The sequence below is a fragment of the Ammospiza caudacuta genome, chromosome 4 (genome assembly GCF_027887145.1).
Source record: "Ammospiza caudacuta isolate bAmmCau1 chromosome 4, bAmmCau1.pri, whole genome shotgun sequence".
NCBI lineage: Eukaryota > Metazoa > Chordata > Aves > Passeriformes > Passerellidae > Ammospiza > Ammospiza caudacuta.
This window is the reverse complement of record NC_080596.1, coordinates 13,216,232-13,240,617: the sequence shown is the minus strand read 5'-3', so window position 1 is coordinate 13,240,617 and position 24,386 is coordinate 13,216,232. Positions and strand designations below refer to the sequence as shown.

Sequence of the window (24,386 nt, the reverse complement as noted above, 5' to 3'; positions counted from 1 at the left end):
TTTTCCATAACCAACTTTTCAACCGATCAGAACCCATCCATGGAGCATCCATCCATCCTACAGACACACACACAATAAGAGCAGCATAAAGATATTACTTTATCTGTAAATTCTGGCTGTGATCCCTGCCAGCCTTGACCAGGACTTTTTACAAGGCTCTCAAAGGCATACATGTCATTAGTAAAATCCACTGCATGAATTATACCTGACAGTTTACTTTAAACCCTGAGGACAGTCATATGGCATTCTAGAACAGTACTGAGACTTTACTATATTTAAATGCTGCTTATTTCAAAAGCATAAGCATGATGTTAACACCACACTAACATAACAGTGTATACTTACTCAAAGTTTCATTTCCCAGCCTCCAGCTGTGAGAGGTGACGGTGTTTTCTTGTTGACCTAAACCTTTAAGTGATCCTTAGCACTAATTATTGACATCATTAAATTAAATGTGAAGACATCTCTAAAGCTTAATAAACTATGATTGAGGATAAACAGCTAAGTTGTTAATATCTTTTGCAACAGCTGCAGAACATAATGTTCAGTAACAATCTCTAAAGCTGAAACATGTGAGAGGGTATTTCAGTTTAAGTTTCTATTCTAATCTTGCCTTGCTCTACCCATGATGGGGAGAAAAAAAGTACTACTTCATGTACCCAGTGCTTAGATGAGTTAAATTATGATGTTTTTGTAACACACCTCTGCCTCACCATAGCAGCAAAACTAGTCCATAAGGATTTCCAGTTAAGCAGAAATTTTATAATTACATATCCCAATAACTGACCAGTGAGGGTAAAACCTCGTGGTTCAGTGCAGCTCAGACTTGTTCTGAGGACAGGTGTACAGCACAACAATTTGCTATAGGGAAATGGTACCAAAAGGAGCAGCTGAGGTAACAGTTTGCTTTGACAAACATCCAGAGGTATTTGTCTTTTCCTCCCTTTAACATCAAGTGCTATAGTGATTTTAATTTGGTGAGGGCAGAAAGGCTCGACGACATTTCTCTTTGTTGAAGACCAAGTTTTATTGTTGAAAGTGCTAATTTGGCTCTCCAATAGTTTTCACTTTCCCCATACTGCAGTATTCCACAGAGAACAGTCTTAGTGCAGATAATCAACAATTCCAGCTCTCTGGACTTGAGGGGAGTTTGACAATTTACAGCCCCTGCCTACGTCAAGACTGACAGAAGACAGCTGTGCTGACCACGGCACCACTAAGCAGCCACACACAAAAGCAGTTCCTCTGCTTTTAAATGGGAGTTTAAGCCTTTCAGATGGATCTAATCTCACATGTAGATGGCAGGAGTGAAATTCTTGTTTGAGAATGGAGTAACATATGAAGAGAGTTTGAGATGTTCTTAGAACACCAGGAGTATCATAAAATGGTGCTTCTCCTATTTTTTGCACTCTTCCCTAAGCAAATGCAAATTGCCTAATTTGCACATGGGGACCATTTCTTAGCTTCACCATTCTTCTTGCTTTCCTCAATACAAATCTTGCCTTAAAGCTAAGGACTGTACTGGACATTCCATCTCATAGAGTGACCAATCCTCCTTTGAGCAAACAGGCTTGAAGAATACAGGAGCAGAAGAAATAAATCCAGTTTGTCTTCAGTGCAAAGCCACTGATTTTCACCATTTAATTAAGGCTTCACCAAAAAGAAATATATAGTACCATCTTTAATAGCTGAAAATTAGCACACTCCTTTCAGAACAAATGGTCCATGAGTGACTTTTGTGTCTCTACCATCAATTGTCTTCCTGAACAAAGTAGTATCTCACTGGTGGCCCGGGCAAGTCTTCCTCTCCATCAGTCTCTGGAGCAAATGAAACTGTCAAATCCACATACTTCTTATCAGCTGATGGTTTCACAAGCTTTTGCATCCTATAAAGAAATGAAGGGCAGTTCATAAATGCACCAGGAGAATTGGCAGTGGGAATTCAGGGCCAGACTAGGAGGAATTTCACTGCCAGCAATGTGTACTGGCCCAGCATACTACAGACCAAACTAAAATAGAGACTACACCACCTCTAAATTGCACACAAAAGCTGATCCTTCACCTGAGCTTCAGCAAATAGTATTCCATTTTCCTGACAGACACACCCCATTAAAGTCTCAGAGTAGTAAAAAATCCTGATATTCACAAGAAGGCAGCTTCATACTATGACTTTGACTTCATTACATACCCCACTCATTCAAAATTATTTATACAGCTGTAAGAGAAAGCATATAAGCAATGTTTTTGGAGACAGGCTGTAAATTGTCATCTTAGTATGCCAGGCACTCTACAGCTTGGCAGCTCTTCTCTCCCCAGGAGTTTGAAGTAGCTTGCTCATACCTCTCTGCCTGATACCTACTGTCAGGCCTTCAAATCAGTACTGATCAGTGCATCCACTTGCTTCAGCAAAGCCTGTGAGCACTGACTACCACACACTTCACAGGAGCTGTAAGGAACAGATTTTAAGCTAATGTAGTTCAATCCACAGGTAAGGCAGAACTAAACCTGGGTGAGATCTGGCTGTTATTTTTCAAAAGCCTTCAGTCAAAACCCAATGCCCTGCCTTCACATCCTACCAAAATGCCAGGGTGAAATACCACAATTTCCTGTCTGCAAGCAGCATAGCAGAACATTTTTGAATGTCATCATTCTTAAAAGGGCTGAACTGATGGAGAATCTCAAGCAATTACTCTAACTGAACAGACTTACAGAAATCTCAAACTGCAAGCAATACATTATTCCTTCAGAGCTTAGTTGCTAAATATCAGCATTAGTTTTAAGCCAGTTTCAAAAGGTTCTAGTAGTCTTGCTCTGCTTGAACCATGGTACATTCTTTCCCCTCAAGAAATTACTGTCAGACTTCTTTAGCTTTCTCATTCTGGTATTCAACAGTTAAAGAAGCATTTTGCAAGTCTCCTTCTCTCATCACAGAAGTTAACTCACTCTCTCTTTTTTCTTTTACAAAAAGTAAGAAATTATCTTTTTTCTTCCCAAAGTATTAATGGCTAGAAACCACTTTGAGAGAAAATACTGCTGTCAGACACACATCCTTTGATACAAGCAATCAACATAATTTGTATGTGCACTTGCATCCCTAAATCCATTCTCCGGTTATACTTACGTCAACTTTAATCTTTTAATATGGCCTGGCATCACAGGAACATAGAGCATCTTGACTCCTTGTACAACCATAGTTGGTTCAATTCCATATTTCTCCTGGAATTCACAAATTAAAACTTGTTAAAAGACTAGAACAGCTACCCAGATACTACTGCTGCCTAGATACTACTGCTGCAAATACTACAGCTAATTATTCAAATCCACAGGATCCAAACCAGAAAACCTGCTTAAGCAGGTTTTGGATGGATGTTGATAGAAAGTTTTATTGAGATACATTTGAGCCAAATGAATTAGCAAGGAATTTGAAAACAGGCTTGAATGCCTTTACTTAAGAGACATTCCCATTGACATTAGTTATTACTAAAATTATTCTGGTTTGAACAGTAACTTGATAGAAATATAAAATAAAACAAAACACAATTCAACAACAATTTCAACAAGAAACTCCTTTCCTCTTGTCTTGTATTGACCCAGGACAGTAGATAACTTACTCTGACAGCATTTATGAAGTCCGACAGAGTAAAATCCTCTTTCCCATAAATTGTCCACCTGTCCCAGATGGTAAATGATATCCCATTTCTGTTTTAAAAAGTGAAAGGTTGTTACTTTAGAATGTGAACTCAATCATTCCCTTTAAAAGTGTATTGGAGAACTGCCATGTCTTCTTGTTGATGTGCTGTTTAATCTTGAGCAAAAATCTCTTCCCTCTCTGCTGCCATTTCTCCAGCCCCCTGACCTTGCTAAGCACAAGACACAGTAAGAGCTCTAAGTAAATGTGGTATCTGACAATGAAGTCGCTGAGTTTTCAGACTTACTAAAAACAGCTGTTGTATTGAACAAGATGCAAAAGCGTGTCCGGGATGTTTCCTAAGAACAATGCCACACATCTACCTTCTCCAGATTTTTAAAATCTCACAATTAACAGCTTCCACTGAAAAACAAACTAAGCCTTTAAATCCACTATTTTTTTTTTTTTTAATTAGGACAGATGAATATGGACTGCATTTTCCAAACAGGAAATTCTTGGGCAATGCATTATGGGACACCCTTGGCAGTATTACAAGGATCACTTACACCTCTAGCAGTACACAGGAAGTGGACAGCAGAGTTTGATAGCAAGCATGAAACAATTCATTATTTTCCAAGTTTAAACAACAAAAAAATACCCTTGGATATCTAGAATGCTTAACTGGAGTATGGCTACAAGCTGTGGTTCCATCATAGCTCTGCTATGTGAGCACATAAGGCCTTAACATGGATATCTGGATTTAGTAACTATTCAAACTTCTCACTTGTTGGAATGGTTCAGCAATCAATTACTACATTTCCAAATATTGTCCTTGCCCTTCTGCCATTGTCCTTCCTACCTGATTTCTGTTCTTCTTACTTCAGCAGTTTCTGTAAAGACCATTATGGGAATGGCTAGGTTCAGAAAACAGTTCTTGTATGCATCAGCTGGGTAGCCACCCACAACTTTGATGAGTTCCAGTGCAACCTGCAGTAAATTAGAATTTACTTAATAGGTTTTAGTAATATCAACTCTAGTGTAGTTAAGAGACCAACAACTACCAAGGAAGTTGTTAATGGGATCAGCCTTTGTCCAATCAGCAGAGTAAATAACATGGAAATGCAACCCACTATGCCACCTAAGTAAATTCTGTTGCAGCCAAGGGAAACACTTAAAAACTGTTCTTAATGTAGTACTCTTCCAAAACTGTTTGGTTCATGCAATCTCCACAAAGCATGAGGTTCTGTTGAGATGCATGAACATGAACTACTACAGAACAGATCCTTTCCACTCTTGGCAGCAGCATTCTAATGAAAGTTAGTACTAATGGCCAAAAACAAACCAAAATGCAGAATTCCAACCCATTTTTCTGTGCTGCAAATAAGAAATAAAAGCACCAAAGGCTCACCATGTTAAGGAAACTTTCTTTTTGACCATTCAGGAGCCACTCCAGCAGCCACACTCACACCACCAAAGCTTTTGCTGCTGGGACTAAATCCCCTTCACAGTGGGCAGCTTCTCAATCACTGTCTTGCTACTTATCCCAGTCTCACAGCCAGACAAGGTTTCCTTGCTGGCTGAACCCTGGGTTTTCCTTAGCAGAGTCTCAGACTTCTGGGTTCTTTGAGTAATTTCATCATGATGTAGCAACAGAATAACAATTCAAGCTGCTGCCTTGGAGAAGGGACCCTGAACAAAGGACTGCCTGGGCTTTTGTACCCTTACAGTCTCTGTGCTTGACAGTCCAGGGTCTTCCAGCTCAGTCCTCAGCTCCAGCTGTGTCCCTGAGTGTCTGGTCACCTGGCCAGGCCGCAGGTCCCCGTGCCCTTTGTTGTGCAGAGTCAGCAGTTCATGACCTCTTGCCTGAGGCTCCCACACAGAACTCAGCTGGCACTGCTGGCACTGCAGCTCCACGCTGAGCTGCCTGCACTACATGCATGCCTCAACAACCACACTTAGAATCAATTATGACCTTTGCTACTGGTACATGAGAAATAAATCCATTTCTTTAAATGAGCCTCTGTCAGGGTAGTGGTAATCAATACCCAGACAACGGCAAGAAACAGTAAGAGAAAGGTAAGAAACAGTAAGAGAAAGTAATATGCATTTTAAAAATCAATCTTACCAGCCCTGATACTGCAGCAGTAGCTGTTGCAATGGCAGGAATAATCTTCCCAGCAATGCGCTTTGTTTTGAACCGATCCGCTGGTTCGATGTTGTACATCTTGGCTCGCAGGTTCGACGCTGCTGTTACAAAATCTATGTGCCCATTACTATCATCATCTTTCTCGAAGGAGATGGGCTTCATTTGCAAGTCAGCTGCTCATAAAAAAAATATAAAAGAGCACAAAATTATTATTAGAAAACTGAAGATGTCCTAAACATAATTTAAAGGAACTAGAACCTTAACAAATTAAACATTTCACATCTTTGAGCTTGGTGCCTTACTTGTTTTCCTATGCTAGGAAATGCCCCTTTTGATACCACTTGCTAAAAGTGAATAATGAAACAGAACATCAACAGAGCTCTGTAATTTTACTTTCCTCACACCACCAAGAACAGATTTCAAACATCCCTATGGATGTTTCTCATACGCCTCACCTCACTAAAGCTCCATCCCGAGAGAATTCCCTTTTAAAATTTAGTTCAGCTGTAAAAATCTAGACTCAGTAGCATTGGAATCGGAGTTTTGGGCTCACACTCCATGGGATGAGTTAGGGATAAGCTAATCTTTCTCCTGAATTCATGGGCTAAAAAAGCTTGCATGTAGTTGTTGCTTAGTGGCCTCTTTGTATGTCCAGGCACAAAATGGAATGCGAGCATCCTCATTTTAAATACAGAAGATGCTGAGGAAAACTCTTAACAATCTTTACAATTTAGGATAATTTCAGATTGAGAACTCTCAGTAGTGACAGTCAGCCTTCTCATGCCCAAATAATTTGCAGTCCATCTGGAATCCAGCCAGCACCCTTCCTCCCTCCTTAAGAGTTCAATTCCCCACAGCTGCCTGCTCCCTGTCGTCAGTGTCATAATTACAAGCAAGCATAACAGAAAGCCTAAAACTTGTGTGAATCTCAGAAATACAGAACCATATGGTAATGTGAAGCAACACATTACCATATAGGACAGGTATCTGCATGGCACTTCAGAAAGCTTTAGATATCAGCTCTACTTCTCACAGAATTCCAGAACTGCTTATCTAAAGATGTGAATGTCACTCGTAGCAAATGTAAATGCAGGATATTACTAAACTATGACACTGTTTTGCACTACTCACTTTCCAGAGCTTCATTGGATAGTATAGACTTCTCCAGCTGGAAAATAGCATTTCTTTCATCCTCACTGCTGATGGGAATATGATCTGGTTTTCTTGCAGTTTCATCAGTCTGTACAACCTGCAAGTGTGCACAGTGCTTGAGTAATAAAATACATGAACTTCATACAGTGCAGCTGTCAAGTGTACTAAATTTCCTGTCTTCCTTGCAGGCTTTCCTCCCCAGCTCAAGAGAGACATGGATTTACTGGATCAAGTCCAGCCAGGAGATTCTAAGAACATTAAAGGACAGGAGCATCTCTCATAGGAGGAGAAGCTGAGAGAGCTGTGATGGTTCAGAGTGCAGAATAAAAGGGTCAGTGGGATCCTATCAATGTGTACAAGTATCTCACGGGGGGGGAAGTACAGACAGCACAGTGTGCCCAGTGACAGCACCAAGGGCACAAACTGAAGCACAGAAAATTCCCTAAGAAACACAAACATACTTCAATGAAAAAGAAACAAATAAAAGCATCCCAGAAAAATTGTGAGGATGGTTGAACACTGACACAGAGAGAGAGGCTGTGGAGTCACTATTCTCAGAGATATTCATAACCCAGTGGGACACAGTCCTTGATGACTTGCTCTAGCTGCCCCTGTTTAAGCAAGAGGATTGAACTAAGTGTTCTTCAGGGGCTCCCTCTAACCTTAACACACTTATTTCCCCAGAGCACATTATAAATTGTGTTTATTTCTCATTAGCATCAATGGAGTAGTTGAATATGTGGAATATTTTTTTTTTCTTTAAATTAAATATTACACTTACTTTGTTTGAAGGTCTAAACTCTGGTACCTTCACAGATGAAATAATCCCCAAAATGGTTTCCTCTGACAAGTCCTGTTATAGTTTTGATGAAAAACAATTTAAATCCACATCAACTCAAAAAGGCCTCCACAAAAAGACTGTAAGTGTAATAGGATTTCAAAGAATACTAGACCCAAAAAGTCTCACAGATATTCAGTGATGTTTCAGCTAAACATCATCATTAAAACACCAAGGGAGAATTCATTTGCCACAACAAACCAGAGCAGTGTGAAGTGTCTAGCACTTGAAAACTGAACAGAAGTGCAAACCTGACTTACAGGAAGGTCCAATTAAAAAACAAACAAGAAAAAAAAAAAAAAAGATAAGCAATGCAGAGGTGGTAAGCAGTAAAAAAAATAAAACCTCCATAGCATACCTAAGATACTAAATTTTTTTAAAAAGCCTTAAAGAGATTTTCATTTAGTTCACTAGTTATATAGCATCAAAATAATAATTACCAAGTTCAGTGCTTACTGAAAATATCCATTACACTACTCATTTCTTCTCCAGGTTAGGGATTTAAAGAAAGCGTAAGCAACTGCCAAACAGACAGTGCTGAAGGACAGATTACTGTAAGAATCACTTTAATCAGCCCTTGAAAAGAACTGGCAGCTGGACATGGGCCCAAACTGAACACCAGGTTAAGTTAAGGGAACACTTTTAGAGTCTGGATTACCTTTTCAGTGAAAGGAACACAGTACACTGTTGCGAAGAGCTTTGCTGTGCTCACGATGAAACCATAGTGCCTAAAGAAAAGAGAATTATTTTTGATTGGTCGTTTTTTCTACTTCAGTTGCCCAAAGGTTTGCAATCAGTTCAAGATCTTGAACAAACATACTGAGAAACAGGATTTCCATCCTTCAGTGTACACAGTACAAAATAGCACATTTTGAGTGACTCAGAAGTTGTGCCCAAAACTAAGTAAATTTTGATGAGTGGAGAGTTAATGAAAACCCTGTCTCCTTATCCTTTGCAGTCAAGCAACAATTACAAATGCTCATATGACATCAATATGATAAAAAGCTTAACCTCAGAATTACTTTGATATTTACCATGATGTCAGTTTTCAAACCAAAAATGGGTGATCCAGTTTCTCAAAGCAATTGTAGATATACAGCACATAAAAGCTTCTTAATCCATCTACCACATCCATTTCTAAAATTATCTGTAATACCCAAGCCATCTAGATCAGACCCAAATTGAAATGAACAAGAAAAGTAGTCCCTTCACTAAGTCATTTGGCACATCCTGCATTTTATGATGTGGACAGTGGGGGTAGGAAGGTGTGAAGCAACAACTCAGTAATTCTGCAGCCATATAGGACATGAAATGGGTTGTTCTAAGCCATTTCACATTAGATATTGTCAGAACAGCACCTCCAATCCCCTATCAGTGAAAGTTAAATTATCTGCAGTGAAAGTATTCGGCAGCTTACCAAATCTGCCACAGGATAAGACTATGCATTAACAGCTATTGATCCCAGTCCAACTTCCAGGGCTATAAAGCCACTGCCTTGCACTTCTGTAAGGTGGGCTTTGTAGGATGCTATACAATGCATCTGGCTCAGTACCATACTTACAAAGAATCGTTAAAGTCAAACTTCACTGGGAAAGGAGGCCTCTTTGGTGACTGCCAAAACAAACCTGGTAGGAAAACAGACTTAAGATGAAATCCTAAGGAACCAGGAGCAGCAGCAACATGACATGCCATGAATATGCCAACACATGTTGGCATATGCCAATAGGCATAAAGGGGCATTTGTACTTACTTCCATCTTTTAATCGTGTATCAAGGGGAAATGAATGAAGGAGCTGAAGAGCCTAGAGGAAAAGCCAGAGAGGCTTTAGTAATTTGTCACATAGATTGACATGACCATACTAAATCAAGCCTGACTAGCTGAAGTAATTTAAAGAGTTAGGAAAATCATCAAACATCTTTGTCAAGATGGACAGCTTAAAGACAAGTACTACTAGACAGAGTGCTTATCCATTTCATTCACAGAACAGAGATGACAATGTCACCTCATCTGTACAAAGCTCAAGGAAAGTATTTAATCCAAGAAGCAAAGCATTCTCCCCCACCTTATTGTCACTTTAGGATTCTTGCATATGGATTCACAACTTGGAATGCAATATTTTCTCAATGTGACAACTACCACCAGGGATTCTGTATACACAGGAACGTTTATTAATCCACAACATCCCAATCCCATCTTTCCTACAAAATTACACACATACTTTAAGCAACACTGTGGATCAGACTGTCAGAATAACTGGCTCTTATTTCAGAAAAATCTTTGAGACAAATCAGGGTTACAAAGATGAATTCAGTAACGGGAGTTTAGTGTGGGAAACAAAAACCCACTGCCTAATAAAAGACATCTGATAATCCTGATACTTTGGAAAACAATCGAAAAATGCCAAGAAAACTGAATGGAGACTACTGAACTGAGTACTAAGAGCAAGTTAATAAACCAGACCTAGAAGTGCTACAGTAGAAAAGGATGCAGCATTTTTAGGTTTCAAGTATAGTCTGTTATTTATGAAGAGATGGAAGTGAGTGCGAAGACTTGGACATCTTGTTATTAGAGCCACGAGGTTTTCTAAAATCCTCATCATCCTCATCATACTACCCCATTTACAGGTCTTACCTACCTTATGGCTAAAATACTTTTCAAATTTTACTCTTGCTAGTTCTACACACTGAGTCCAACTTCGGGGTCTTCTGCTGAGAGTTTTAATAACATGAAAACAACCTTCCAAGCTCTCTCCTGACTTTATTCGCTGGAGAAAGAAACATGGAAATGTTAAAACAGACAAGATTCCTTCTAATCCAGTCAGTCAAACAGTAAATATGTTTTTAGCAATCCACAAGCAAGAGGAAACAGAGGTTCACTTCATGAAATATTATCCTTTATGTGCTGCTCTCCACTGGGGCTTTTCCCCATTTACTTCCCAGCCCTTTGGACCACAGGCCATTACAGACTGAAAATAAAAAGACAGTAAACAATTCCAATCTAATTTATTACTACTTGAACTAACTTCAAACTCAGTCTTACTTTCATTTTTCTTAGCTAGTTACACATCAGTGTGACACACACTAATCACACACTAGCAGTGTTTCTGTCTTTCTGGTATTTCTACATCATGTACAGAGCCCATGAGCTGGAGAAACTTTATAATTAAGAGACACTACTGTTCATATGATCAACTAATGACTTGGCCAGTCTTCAGGTTTTCTGAAAAAACTCAGAAACTAACTGTAATCTCACTGGCCTTAAATAGAAACAAAATCCATAAAGAAGTAGTTTAAACCCTCTGTTTTACCCTGGCAACATTCCCTTACCTGCAAAACTTCTTCTGCCGATAGATAGGTTTGCCAGAACTTGTTAAACAATGAGGGCTTGTGGGAAAATGAACTTTCAAACTGTAAAATAAAAAGGACAAATATGGCATTATGCAAGAAGAGTATCAGATGCCCACCCTTCCAAACACACATGGATTTGTGCTGAATGCCAGAAAGGTTAATTCATTACCTTATCTCTTGCCCACTGTATCGTATGCTCAATAGCAGCTGGGAAAGACTTCAAGGTGCAAAAAGGTATTTCTTCCTCTGGTGGATCCCGCTGTAATTAAAAAGAGTTATGTGTCAATACAGGCTTACCCAGGTTAATTGCTAATAATTGCACCAAGAACTTGTACACTACATAAGTTAAAAACTCTGCTGTTATAAAATACAAAGTGGCTTTTTATGCTTAGAAATCTGTTTTATCAGCACTAGCTAGTATTGTCAATTCTTCTTTATGAGGAATAATCTAAACTCAACACCAGAAAGCAAAACTGAACTTTGAAACATAAACAAGAGGCAAAATTACCAGACAGGTTTTCCAAGATATGGAGCTGGCATTCATGTACACTTTCAACATGAAAGTTTTTCACGCCCTGTCACTCAAGGCCAGAAAGACTTCTTTATGGACCCTAACAAGACAACTAGGATGCTCAAAATCCTGTGTTTATGTCCACATGGCCCTATTTCATGGTGTTCTCAACCAGTGAATTTCTCCATAAGAACTTAAAATGGAGGGATACTGCAGGTAGTGTCTATCAGCAATAGAGCCTGAAGGTTTATTTTCCCCTCTCCCATTCAAACAGAACTATTATGTATGCTTGTAAAGAACTACTCAAATTTTATTTCCTGTGGGTTTTTTTCAGAAACAAAGGAAGCAATTATTTCCTAACAGTACTGTTCTGCAGCAGCTCAAACAGGCCACTTTAGAAAATCACAAAAATTATCAGAGTCAGAGGGCATAATGGGACAAGCTACAGAAGGTAAGCAATAGTCTTGAAAGACTTACATGACTATTGTAGGACTCTGTCAGATGGGGCACAATAACTTCTGTGTGTCCTTTGGTTCCCATAGTTCCAGAGTCTATAAGAGGACGCAGGTTTGCTACACAACGACTGACATGGAAAGACACAGACTATCAGAGTACAGAACAATCTCTACATTCTTGCCTTGCAAGCATTACTGAAGTGCAGCCAGAGTTGTCTCTAGGCACTTTCAGAAGAGTGGAAAGCTTACACCAAACTCAGGTAAAAAAAGAGATTAAAAGAGAATTATTCAGGTTAGATCAAGATACCCTGTACCTCAACATGTGTGGATTATGAGCATTAGAAATGTCAATATCTCTACTTTTAAATTTAAATGCATATTTTTATGCTTTAATAATCTTAAAACTGACGGAGTATCCTCACCATCATCAGAAGTTAACAGTTGCCCTGGCTTCCCTTCCACCCCCTACCTATCAATGTATCTCCTGGCTTCAACATTGTCCAAAGCAGTCACAATCACGTCTTGCTTGGTGTAGAATTCATCACTGTAAGTGTTCTCAGTGGCTGGACAAACTTTATTGATATCTGAATCAATCTTTATGTAAGGATTGATGTTCAGAGTTGCTTCTGCTGCAGTGTAGCTCTTAGGTTTCTGAAAGCATAAATACAGATATCAGCAATATGCAGATGAAGAACATCAGGGACACAAAAACAGCAACTTCTTTTACTGATCAGACAAAATTCACTGATAGAAAAGTTAGTATGCAAAACACGCAGTAAACATTTTTTTATTCATATACCTCCCTCACTGATAAATACCTTATTGATCTAGTTTTATTTTTTGTTTTATTTAGTGTTTCAGAGAGGACGTGGTGGTGGAAGTGCTTAAATGGTTTATCAAGTAACAAACTGATGCCACATGCTGCCACTTGTAAGAATTTCTTCAAAAGAAGGGAGCAGCTCATGACTGTCTGAGGATAAACCCATCAGTAACTCTGACTCTGTCTATGCAGCACAGACATCAAGCACCTGTGAATAATCACATTAGTGCAAGGCATTCCACACAAAACCAATTTCAGAAGCTGAACTGAAATAGAGTTCTTGACCTACTCCACACTTTTAGCCATACCACAATTATCTAGAGATCAGCACTCAAGCCTGTGGCTTCTAAAAGCTTGCAGGGTTCACCTTCCATTTATCTATCCATCCCAAGTGCAATCTGTTCCCAGATTTGCGACACATAAACAGGAGGCAGAAAATTCAACTGTTGGGTTTGGGGCAGGGGAAGCCTTTTTCCACACTGCTGCCATGATCTAAGCTACCTTTATTATTTTGTGCCGTGTTTGCAAGTACTGGGATGTTCTCTCTGCTTCTAAGGAATTAACAGCTTCTCGGTTATGCATTTACTGAATGTTCATGTTGGGCTTTTTCAAATCATTTACCAGCTTAGTGAAAGCTAAATTAAGTAAAAAGACACCAACTTTGGTCAAGTTCCATCTGCAGAAGCACTACTGAGACTTCTGCCAGCACTCTCTATTTTTTGTTGTCTTATTTTCCCCAAATTTCAATGGCATAGTAGAGCATTTCTGACATAGTAATGCATGGCAGGCTCTTAAGCAATACAGTACTCATCCAACTGTCAAATTTGAAAGATTTCATTAGTCAAAAACACCAGTACAAATTAAGATTAGACAACCCATTTTACTTAACTGACAGTAGTGATGAGTTGGATGCCATTGGAGTTCTAAGCACAGTTTAAAAAAAAACCCTAGATTTCATTACAGCCTTTAAGTCTTTTCTGGACAGTACAGACACTCACAAGTTCAGCTCTCTGTAGGGACATAGGACAGGGAAACACAGTAGTCCAGAAAATTTACTAAATAAGAAAGCCTACCTGTATGTGATGAGGTCGAAAAAGAAACTGCCTGTTCAGGTTGGATTTCTCTATCAAATCTGGATCTGTAATTGTAACCTAAGTCAGAAGGGGCAAAAGCAACAGTTGAAGTTACAATTTAAGTGCAACATTGAGCAATGATCTTGATGAAACTTCTATAAACACTTGTCAAAACAAAACACTGTTATTGGCATCCACTGTGGCCAAAGCTCTGCTTACACTGACTGACTACATTTTCTTTTAAAATCAAAATACAGCAAGGCTGCTCAAGTGTTTTCTCCTTCTAATTGCACACCCTTCTATGCCAAGGCCACTGTATTCTCTGCACAGACATCAACCTGAAGTAAGACTTAAGCTTTTAACAACTTTAGTAGTCTAATTATTTAACTCTTCCCTGTCACACGACTTCTAATGAGAAGTAAGGTTAACAGGTGACTTACCAATCCTTTGTCTTGCCCAGTACCAACACCAAGAAGTGCAAAGTTTTTTAGCATTTCACAGCCTATGGCTCCACAGCCAACCTAAAGAACATTACATTTTTAGAATCAGAAATGTTAAGTGAAAACAACAAAGACAAGTCCATTCCAATTCTGGACCATTTATTCTGCAGTGACACATCACAGAGCTGCCCTCATGTATTCTGGGGACAGTGGGCATTAGCTGTATCAACAAAGCATTTGCAAACAGAGTAACAGTGTCAGCCATACTCACCAAGAACACATTCAAATTATGGAGCTTCTGGCACAGAGAGTCTCCAATACAAGCCCTCAAGGCATCGTATCTATCTCCCCTATGCAGGCACAGGAGACAAAAACAGGAGACTTCAAGCTGCTATTTATCATGGTGGTACCATTGATGCCAAACTACACTTTGACATGAACTAACAAAGTCAGACAGAGTATAATTCCCATTCATGCTGAAATAGGACACACATTCTTAACCGCCAACCTGTCCCTCCAGCAAACAGCACTGAATTAACTTTAAAAGACATCTGTGCCTGCTTGAGACTCAGATGTGAACAGTACATAAGCCAGCAGTTTGTAGTTATATTTACCGTGGTACAAACTCCTCAGAGCCCATCTTCTCTAGAGGTGTTACAATGTCTAAAACATCTATATATAGCTGCAAAAAAAAATGAAAAAAGAAAAAAACTATTAAAAACCTGTGAAAAACATTCATGTTATTTTAATTTAAAAATTAAGTACATTGTATGAACAACAGTCTGGAAATGTAGGAGCACTAAGTATTTACTGGAAGACTACAACAGCATCTGGTACCCTAGAGTCCACAATTTTAGTGAACAGGAAAAAGCATTTGGACACAGAGGGGAGAAAACATTCACTCAAACAGGTGAGCTGCAAGTTTTGACTTCTCACAGGCATGTTACCCCTCCATAGGTAACTGAAGATTGTGACAAATTTTAATCCAACTGTACTCTGACATTTATCCTGAGAGTCTAAAAGCCCTGATCTTATGCACAGTAGCTTAAGCTGGTATCTGCACTATATCACACCCTTGCATCCATGCAGTGACAAGCCAAGGTTCTTGTTGCTAGTGTGGAAAAACAATGTACTATCTGAACCCCAAATACAAAAACTTTAACTAAAACTGGCTGTAATTTTAGTGTGCTCATAAAATCACTACTTTTTCTAAATATAGTCTCAATTTTTTATTTTTTTTTTTTAGTTCAATGTTATAGAAGTTGTTCAGGCTACTCTGATCATACAGCATTTACACACAACCATCCCTTGATAACATGTCAGAATAACCATCCAAAAACCAAGATAGCCTTACCCACTGCTGCAATGGTGAAAATTTTCCTGTTACTGCTTTCAGGACTTCCTGGCTAGCAACACCACCCACTGCTGCAGCCAAAGGAGGTAGAAATCCCTTAGCAGTTCTAGACAGCCATTTCACCACATCTCCATTCACCTGAGGCTGAAAAGTAAGACACAGGAACAGGTTTACCCCCCCAGTGAACAAGTCAGTGTTTGACAGTTTCACAGTCCATTTTTCTTCAGTAAAAGACAGATTATTTCACTCTGACTAGGAAAATGTTTCCAGCAAAGACAGATCCACCATATACCCTGCATTTGTCACATGCATTCATCTAAAAACTGAATTCACATCATCACAGGACCAACCATCATGTCAGGTCAACATTCAGTTGAACCCAGGCTGAAATACCATTGTTTCCTCACATGGCCTTTAGACAGCCAGCTGATCTATCTAACGATGGACTCAAAGGCCAGAACAAGGACCAACAACTTGTTGCATGACTTTTAGGCAAAAGCATGACTTTTAGGCAAGTAAATAAGTAAAAAGTGAGTCAGAATGATAATGGTTCCTTACTCACTTTGTTTTCCAGTGTTTCACTTATAGAAATGGCTATTTTCAGCATTTCCTCAGCATCTTGAAGGCATCTAGACACCAGGATAGAAACAATAATGATGACTTAAACATTCCAGAGTTCTTCTAGAAACACAATCAATGGCAGAAAAAAAGCAATGGATACAGTAGGAAGTATGGAATCTCACATTATCCTTAACAGTGAGCATTCAAGATGTACTTCTAAATGGTAGGGTTAGCTCAAGAACAGGAGTCTCAGAGGAAAAGCCCATGTGCAAGTACAGTCTTAAGATTTATACTAATTTTTTCTCATTTAACTCAAAGTTACGCACATCAAGAACTACAGCTGAATGAAAAACACTGAAAATTAAACCCAAATCATTTAGGTTTTTTAAATCCATGAACTACAAGATAATTCAGGATCACTGAAACAACTTTTCCATATCAGTCCCACAATGTGAAAAAACTAGAACAGAGAAGGCCTCCCTGCAGAAGTATCTCCTGTCTGCCTGGGCCTAGAGAGTGTCATTGCTATGTTGGGAAAGCCTTGTTACAGCCCCAGACACACATCAGGTAACATTTTTCATCTTTCCATTTCTACATGGTCTATCAGGTACCAGACAGGGAAGGTGCCATGCTGCACAGCCACCCAGGAACTACACCAAAAGGAGAGACCTGTCTGGTTCAAGGCTTGGCAAACACAGAAGTGCTGCTTTACCCAATGTTTGGTCCACGACCAAAGTTCTCCTGGAATTGGTTCAAGGCAAGCATGGCAACATGGATCTGCAAAGGTGCCTGTTAAGACAAAAACAGCTGTTGACCAATTACAAACTAGGAAGAAATGCAGTAAACAAAAACAACTATCTGAACTCTTCTGTTACCATTTCATATCTTGTCTCTTAAGTACAACACTCAAAAGAAGTTTTTAAATGGCCTTATAAAAGTGAATTTGAAATACATTTTATTAATGTTTTTAAAAAGCGTTCCTCAGTAATGCAACTTTACACACATTCAGCACCCACTTCAACTAAGTCTAACTGAAGAGTGCCCAAAAGAATTTAGAGCTGAAATTGGAAAGTGCAGTAATCTTCATTTAACTAGACATTATAATGCATTGCATTTTGCCAAACATCAATAACAAAGCCCAGCATTAAGGGCAAAAATTAGAAATTACATTATGTTAAACACAAAGATACAGATTACAATTCATGTATTTTTGCTATTAGAGCACTTATGCCCAAATCCCCACATGCTAATTACCTCAGGCTTGCTAAAATCCGGAACAAGGCATAATGGGTTTGTTATCTGCTTCTCCAGCAGTTCCTGGAAAAACAGAATTCATGACAACAATGTACCACTTAAGAACACCACAGCCACTGCTACCTGACAAAACTGTACTCTTCCTACAGAGATTAAGAAATACATATCCTTTCTGACTAGCACTCTTTTCATTATTCATACCATACTAGATCTAAAATTAATTATCTACTGCAAGTTCTATCAAAAATGGTCAGAGAGATGTTTCACATCCTAGTGGCAAGATTCATCTTTAAATGGGTGTGCTTTCTGGGGCTGTCCTGTGCAGAGCCAGGAGCTGGAATCCATGATCCTTGTGGGTCCCCTCCAAACAAATTCTATAATTCCAGGAAACATGTACATGCTGAACTCTGCTTCCAGTGCTCAGAGTATTAATGCCTGAGAACCCAGCTCTGTCAAGCACACACTTACAAAGTAACACATCTTGGGCGTCTTCACTTGCACAGCTATGCCTCCATGCAGGTAAGGCTCCATCTCTGATGTATCACCAATGCTGAAGGAGTAAGGTGACACCACTGAAAAAAGACAATAAACAGTGACAGATAATTCTAAGTGTCATTGGATGCTACAGTTCTGTATACAATGAAGGGGAGGGCTTGCCTGTCCTTTCTTTTAGTGCTGCAATTTCCAGCGAGCAACCTCATTTTGAAAGCATAAGCACAGCTGATCCTTCTAACAGGATTAACCCAGAAACTGGCAGAAGGACAAAGCATTAGTTTCACATGATCTGTTATGAAATGAGCTTTTTTAAGTGGCAGCAGAATTAACAAGAATTCTGATGACCACAGCTCTTTCACAAAAATGAAATCACATGTAATTTTCTTTAGAACATGCACAGCAGTGTCCAGTATTAACTGCTTTGAGTAGGACTTTAGCCCTGTGATGAGAACTACAGGTAATCAAAAAAGGCAGCTGGAGCATTTGGTCACATCTTCCCCCTCATACATGGGAAGCATCATTCAGGCAAGGCAAAAAGAAAAACTTAATTCATGGAAAACTAAAACCAAAAGCTAAGCAATGAATAGAGGAATGAACTGACTGCAGCATCAGTTCTAGCAAAATGCAAGGGCCCATAGGAAACAGATTCAAGCACATGTTTCAAGGGTACTGGGTTTTGTCTCAGACCACAAAACAGTTAAAAACAAACAACTCCCACCCACTTGCTCTCTCTTCTGCTCCAAACAAACAGACATTCAGATCTGGGAACTCAAAAATTCGCCAGCATCCAAAAGGAACCAAGTAGAACACCTTGAGACATGCATAAAGTAGAACAAAGCAGGGTAGATGTAAATCATGAAAACAATCTCAAAAGCATTCTTAAAACATTGTCAATGCAATACACTTAAAATTGTCACCCAAAAAAGCTACAAGGCAAACAGTGACACACCAAGTGGCATCCAAAACATGACAGAAGCACAGGCATTATGGGACCCTCCAAACACCAAATCAGTTTTATCAGCAGACAAAGGACGGTCAGCTCAGAGGCTGCTAACTAGATTCCACAGTTTGAGCTGAGCCATTCCATTGGCTCCTTAAGTAGCAAGATGAATTCAGGTAGAATTTATTAAATGCCATCTAAAACAACATCAGGAACACCTTTGCACCAAAAAGCGATTTTTCTGTGCAAGTTCATTGGAGGTCTGCACAACCCAACACTCCTCTGACTATGGTAACTAACACTGCAGTGGCTAAATCAGGCCAGCAAATAAGAACCTTGCAAATGAGCCAGCAGCAGCTTACCTGTTATTTGGTGTGTGGATCCATTCAAGCACGACATTCCATTCACTTCCCGAAAGGTTAAGAACTGTCCTGTTTCAAGCCTGTGTGGATGATTTTCAAGGCAAGTGACAATACCAGGATTTGACTGAAATAAAAAATGGCAGTCAGCAAGGAGGGAAGTCTCTCGTGCATAGGGGTCACATTGCATTGCAGGCACATAGCTTTTTGTCTACTGAAACTGCAGTCTCTAATACTTTTAACACCTCATTTCTGTCACAGCAAGAGTTACCTATGGCAACTTTTTCAGTCCTACGATTTTCAATTTAACAGTGTTTCTACAACACAAACTTTCTCATTTTCACTGTTTTCACTTCTCAGTATGTTAGCAAACTGCATTTCCTAGCTCTCAGCAGTTTAACCCATTGTTATGTTCTAAAATGGTAGCAGATTTATCCCCTTTTCCAAACTAAAAATAGTCCCCATGTTCAAAGAAATTTTCAGAGGCATTAAAAAATAAAATCTTGTAAATGGTGCTTATTACTCCATGCTTCCTTTCTGGCTGATAACCTTAGAAAGGACATCCAAACTCAGTCTTGAAAGTTTGGAAGCTTAAAAAGCTGGACAGCATTCAGGAGAGACAGCTTCAGCAGGTCACAGACAAGCTTACAGTTGCAGGAATCTCAGACAACACCTCATCCTGATATGGGATGTGATGCCAACCTGCCACACACACAGAGACCTCAATGCAGTCTGAACACAGCTCATCAAGACCTTGTGCTACACCTCAGGCTGTAACCTGGTGGATTTGCAAGCAAGCCTGGCCTGTAAAGTCTCCTCTCATCCCTTCCTGAGTCTCCAGTATAAGAAAGATTCCAGTTAAGAAGCATAAGACTTAATTACAGTGGACCACATTCTCTGTGGACAATGAAAGGAGTTGACTGGAGAAAATTCTGCTCTGATTTAGGGACATCAGTACCACCTTGACCCTGTTTATGGGACAAGAAGAGGCACTTGATGGCATTAATTCTCATCAGTTTTACACTGCAGAGTGGAAGAAGATACAACTACAGTCAAGTATTAGATTATTAAACACAGGGCATACATACAAATATATATTCACTCCTTGACTTGTCAGGTAATCAGCACAAGCCATGAAACTCAAAAAAGGACCTAAAGTAATTTCCCTTTATAAAACAATAATACAAGATTAAATGGACATCCTTACATTCTGCACTGGAAGTACTAGCACTAATATGCCCTTCTCATGCCCTGCTTTGGTAGGTTAAAATAAACCTTTAAATTTCTTTTCAAAATATGCTCTCAATTCCCTTGATTATTCCAGTAGCCTGCCTGTAAGTGCTGCAGTTTCTTATAAAAAGGTTCTTTTCATGCCTATTTTCATGCTTCCTTGCAAGACTTACCCTATTCCCACACCAAAATTACATACTTTTCTTTCTACATCCCCTCATTTCTTTCTCCTGCTCTCTCTCCAATCAAAAAAAAAAATCATTATTGTGTGTTGCATGGTAAGTAACAACCAGGAGGCCAGGATAAGAACAAAGTAACCAAAGTAACTTTGCTTCTCCTATAGCACCAATTTTAAATTGCTTAGCAGGCTGCTCAAGTGAAGCACTCTGCCACTCTCCTTTTCAAAGAGCCAATAATGAGTCCTTTTAAACACAGTTAAAGCAACACAATGACTTTTATCCCTTACTTGTGTTATATTTGAAATGAAGATCTCCTTCGGTTCCTCTCCTGTTGTATCCAGCACTTCAAATTCATCACCAAAGTCACAAAACAAACGTGAACATACTCCGTACACATCAGCACTGATGAACTACAAGAGAAAGTAAAAACCATGAGTATCCCTAGAACAGTACAAGCCAAAGATATGATGGCTCACACTGGAGCTGTTGAAGGCCAGCAGGTTTGACTCTACAGTGGAAACCTGTTGTGTGCTCAGGCCACACTACACAGCACAGCACCAACCACAGACCTTGAACCTGCGAGAGCGTTCCTGAGCCCATTCACAATTCAGGAGCAACAGCACTGCACAGTGAAATGCTGCCATCTCTGCTTCTCTTACATCCAGCTGCAGCACATCCCTCAGCCCCAGCACATTCTTTCAGAACCACTTTGAGTTAACAGTGAAAACTATTTCTTTAACATGACTGCTTTTTAATTAAGGACCAAGCTGTGGTTACCTGTGCTGGTATCCAGATAATACCAGTAGCAGCACTGTATTCCCAGAACTCCTGCTGCTGCATCAACATGCCATCTGCATTGAATTATATACCTCATAACCAGCTTTCTCCACTTCTGGAAAGAACACCCTGGAGGTCCAGAATGCCCACTGTACAGATTATTCATGTGTTGCATTTTTTCTATTACCTTAATAGGTGGCTGCTGAGCATGACAGAAATCATTAATCTTCTTCTGCAGCAACAGACTTACTTCAGTCAGTATGACACACTGTGAACAAGAACAAAAATACTTCTAGGACACTGAAAGCAATCAGTCTCTTCAGGCTATGGGAAACCTTAGTACCGAGACTAAGTTACTTAAGTGTCCTGACTCCTATCCTTAAGAGAAAGCAGTCTTTAGGAAGTTTTTTCATTAAAGCAGAGTGGTTACCACCCTACAAGTTCTGGAAACAGAATGAGTAAGAACAGGAACAGCAAATTCTCAGGTTTTTGTTTGTTTGGGTTTTTGGGTTTTTTTGTTTTGTTTTTTTTTTTGACTGCAGCTGTGGAATTCAGTACCCAATTAGAATATTAACCAAAACAGTTATGGATAATCTCAGCAAAAATGTAGATTTTTGAATTTTAGGATTAAAGCGAGCAAACAAACATAAATAATACTCATCAGTGCACACCAAGAAGTCTGCACAGGCTTCCAATATTTGTGGTCATAAAATTGCAGACACAGAATTTCTACACACCTTCCTTTAATGTCTAGGACAGTACTGGGTTCCGAGGCACGTGCACTGCAACCCATTCAGCTACACTGGCCTGCTGTAGCTGGGACATTCAGAAACTTGGTGTGCTTGTATGTCAGGCACACAGCAAAGGCGTGGCTGTCAGACTGAGCCATGAACACAGGCAGGAGACAGCTGAATGAACAACTGCACGTGCCCTCACTCCACCACAGAGGCACTTACATGTCATTACATACATACATGAATCATCTAAATATACAGCCTGAGCCTCTGCTGCCTGGAATACAGCACACAGAATATATGTAGAACATCTGTGCTATGTAGCTGCAAAGGTCACAGTTTCACCTTCAAAGAAAAAAATTTGTACAGCAACCCCACTTAGCTATTTATTGTCATAGCAAATTCCATAGTAAGTGTACTAACAAAGTGGTGGGAACACAAACCCACTGTTTCAGTCTTGAAAAAAATAAGCACAACACTTCAACAGTTTAAATACAAGACCTACTGTTTTATTTACACCATCTCAACGTATACTTTGAAGTTCTTTATTCTATTTACTTACATAAAAAATCCAAGTTGTATGCTCTGAACAAAATACATGAATACACATACAACTGCTTTAAGATTGACATACCTGGTAGTGCTTTAGAAAAGACAGATCTGTGGTTTCATCTAGTGGCACAGTTGATGCTGCTACATGGACATATGGATTGAGTTCTGCAATACGAGGAAGTGTGGCCTCAGCCCTGAAAGAAAAACAATTTTCAATTTTTTACATATCTACAAAACTGTATTTTCAATATAGAATTTCATACTACACATGCCCTACAAGAGATCCTCACAATGTCTCCTGGCAATAACAACAACCCATTTATTTACACCTCAATTCCCAGCAGGTCTGAGGAAAACTGCTGTGTCCAATATGCCACAGGACTCGAGGATTGTCTGCTGTCAAGGCTGTTATCCAGTCTTGTACAAGTGGCTGAGAAAGCCCAAGGAAGAAATGCATGCTGGCCCCCACTATCAAATTTGCATAACAAGCAGTGACACTTGTGACTCAGAACATCAGTCCCAAGTCTAGACTTCCTCTAATATCTACCTGGGCACTGTAGTCACAGCCAGCAACTCCAGAGAAAGGGTTTAACAGGTATTTGATATGTACTACCAGCTCTTGGACAACAAACTGCTATTTTTGATGCTGATGAAATCATCAGGCTCTCACTCCAAAGACTTCACTGACCTGTTCCTTTGACTGGTAACATCATCTTCATGGATGAAGAAGTTGATCCCCAAATCCCATTTTGTGCAGTGCTTGGTGTCATGAACTGTAAGAGCCTAAGAAAGTTTGTCAAAAAGCATTTGTTGGAAGAAATATACAAGGTCACAGCACCCAAAGGATGGATTAAGCCCCATAAAATGTTGGAGGACTAACACTGCAGAAGATTCCGTTGTAGTACATATAAGAACATATAAGTAGTTGTAGTACGTATAAGCTCTTCCAACCACTTTCCCAAGAAAACTCTTACTGTTTGAGACAGCAAAAGACAACATGCACTTCATTCAACACTTTCCTCCCAGTTTGCAGTGATAACAGACAGTATTTAAATACAAGGATGATTTTTGCCAGACTGTGATACAGGGGCAATTGTCATCTGAAAATTAATGGACTCACTTGATTTTTTTCTATTGGAAAGAAGAGTTTTAAAAGGCTTCTTGCTAATAAAATTAATCCCAGGAGCACAAAAACAGTTGTTGGATTAAAACACCCAACCATTCTAATGTCTATACAAAAGGATTCTCATGGATGACAAAATAAGATAACATATTTTGAGTAGTTTGGGTTTTGAGTTTGGATCACTCCATTTAGGAGAAGCCAGTTTGCACAAAAGGATTCAGTATCTAATCAGCAGCTGGCTAAAATATTTTATGAGATATTTCAGAGCACAGTGGACATTAACGTGAGAGTCTAACAGTACCACTAGAACTTCCAAATTATTGAAAGTTTCCACCCCTAGGTTCTCACATGTTTTGCAACCCTTCTACTGAGAAACAGATTCAGAAACTTTACATTACTGTGTAGTGTTTTGCCTTT

At 39.4% G+C, this 24,386-nt stretch overlaps 1 protein-coding gene across 1 annotated transcript in view; it reads right to left on the bottom strand.

Moving 5' to 3' along the window:
* Positions 1–1,044: 1,044 nt before the first annotated feature.
* Positions 1,045–24,386, bottom strand: part of UBA6 (ubiquitin like modifier activating enzyme 6) — a 28,038-nt gene continuing 4,696 nt past the window's right edge. The window contains exons 6-34 of the mRNA XM_058803091.1: positions 23,535–23,629; positions 22,929–23,040; positions 21,748–21,828; positions 21,071–21,193; positions 19,378–19,501; positions 18,049–18,152; positions 17,581–17,643; positions 17,039–17,115; positions 16,328–16,394; positions 15,766–15,909; positions 15,026–15,093; positions 14,683–14,761; positions 14,412–14,492; positions 13,972–14,049; positions 12,548–12,729; positions 12,101–12,206; positions 11,282–11,371; positions 11,092–11,172; positions 10,401–10,529; positions 9,515–9,566; positions 9,326–9,389; positions 8,423–8,492; positions 7,708–7,779; positions 6,906–7,023; positions 5,754–5,947; positions 4,488–4,615; positions 3,612–3,699; positions 3,122–3,216; positions 1,045–1,886 (exon numbers count right to left, since the gene is read on the bottom strand). Coding sequence (XP_058659074.1) covers positions 1,751–1,886; positions 3,122–3,216; positions 3,612–3,699; positions 4,488–4,615; positions 5,754–5,947; positions 6,906–7,023; positions 7,708–7,779; positions 8,423–8,492; positions 9,326–9,389; positions 9,515–9,566; positions 10,401–10,529; positions 11,092–11,172; positions 11,282–11,371; positions 12,101–12,206; positions 12,548–12,729; positions 13,972–14,049; positions 14,412–14,492; positions 14,683–14,761; positions 15,026–15,093; positions 15,766–15,909; positions 16,328–16,394; positions 17,039–17,115; positions 17,581–17,643; positions 18,049–18,152; positions 19,378–19,501; positions 21,071–21,193; positions 21,748–21,828; positions 22,929–23,040; positions 23,535–23,629 — 2,901 coding nt within the window. The 3' untranslated portion in view covers positions 1,045–1,750. The remainder of the gene's footprint in view (positions 1,887–3,121; positions 3,217–3,611; positions 3,700–4,487; positions 4,616–5,753; positions 5,948–6,905; positions 7,024–7,707; positions 7,780–8,422; positions 8,493–9,325; positions 9,390–9,514; positions 9,567–10,400; positions 10,530–11,091; positions 11,173–11,281; positions 11,372–12,100; positions 12,207–12,547; positions 12,730–13,971; positions 14,050–14,411; positions 14,493–14,682; positions 14,762–15,025; positions 15,094–15,765; positions 15,910–16,327; positions 16,395–17,038; positions 17,116–17,580; positions 17,644–18,048; positions 18,153–19,377; positions 19,502–21,070; positions 21,194–21,747; positions 21,829–22,928; positions 23,041–23,534; positions 23,630–24,386) is intronic.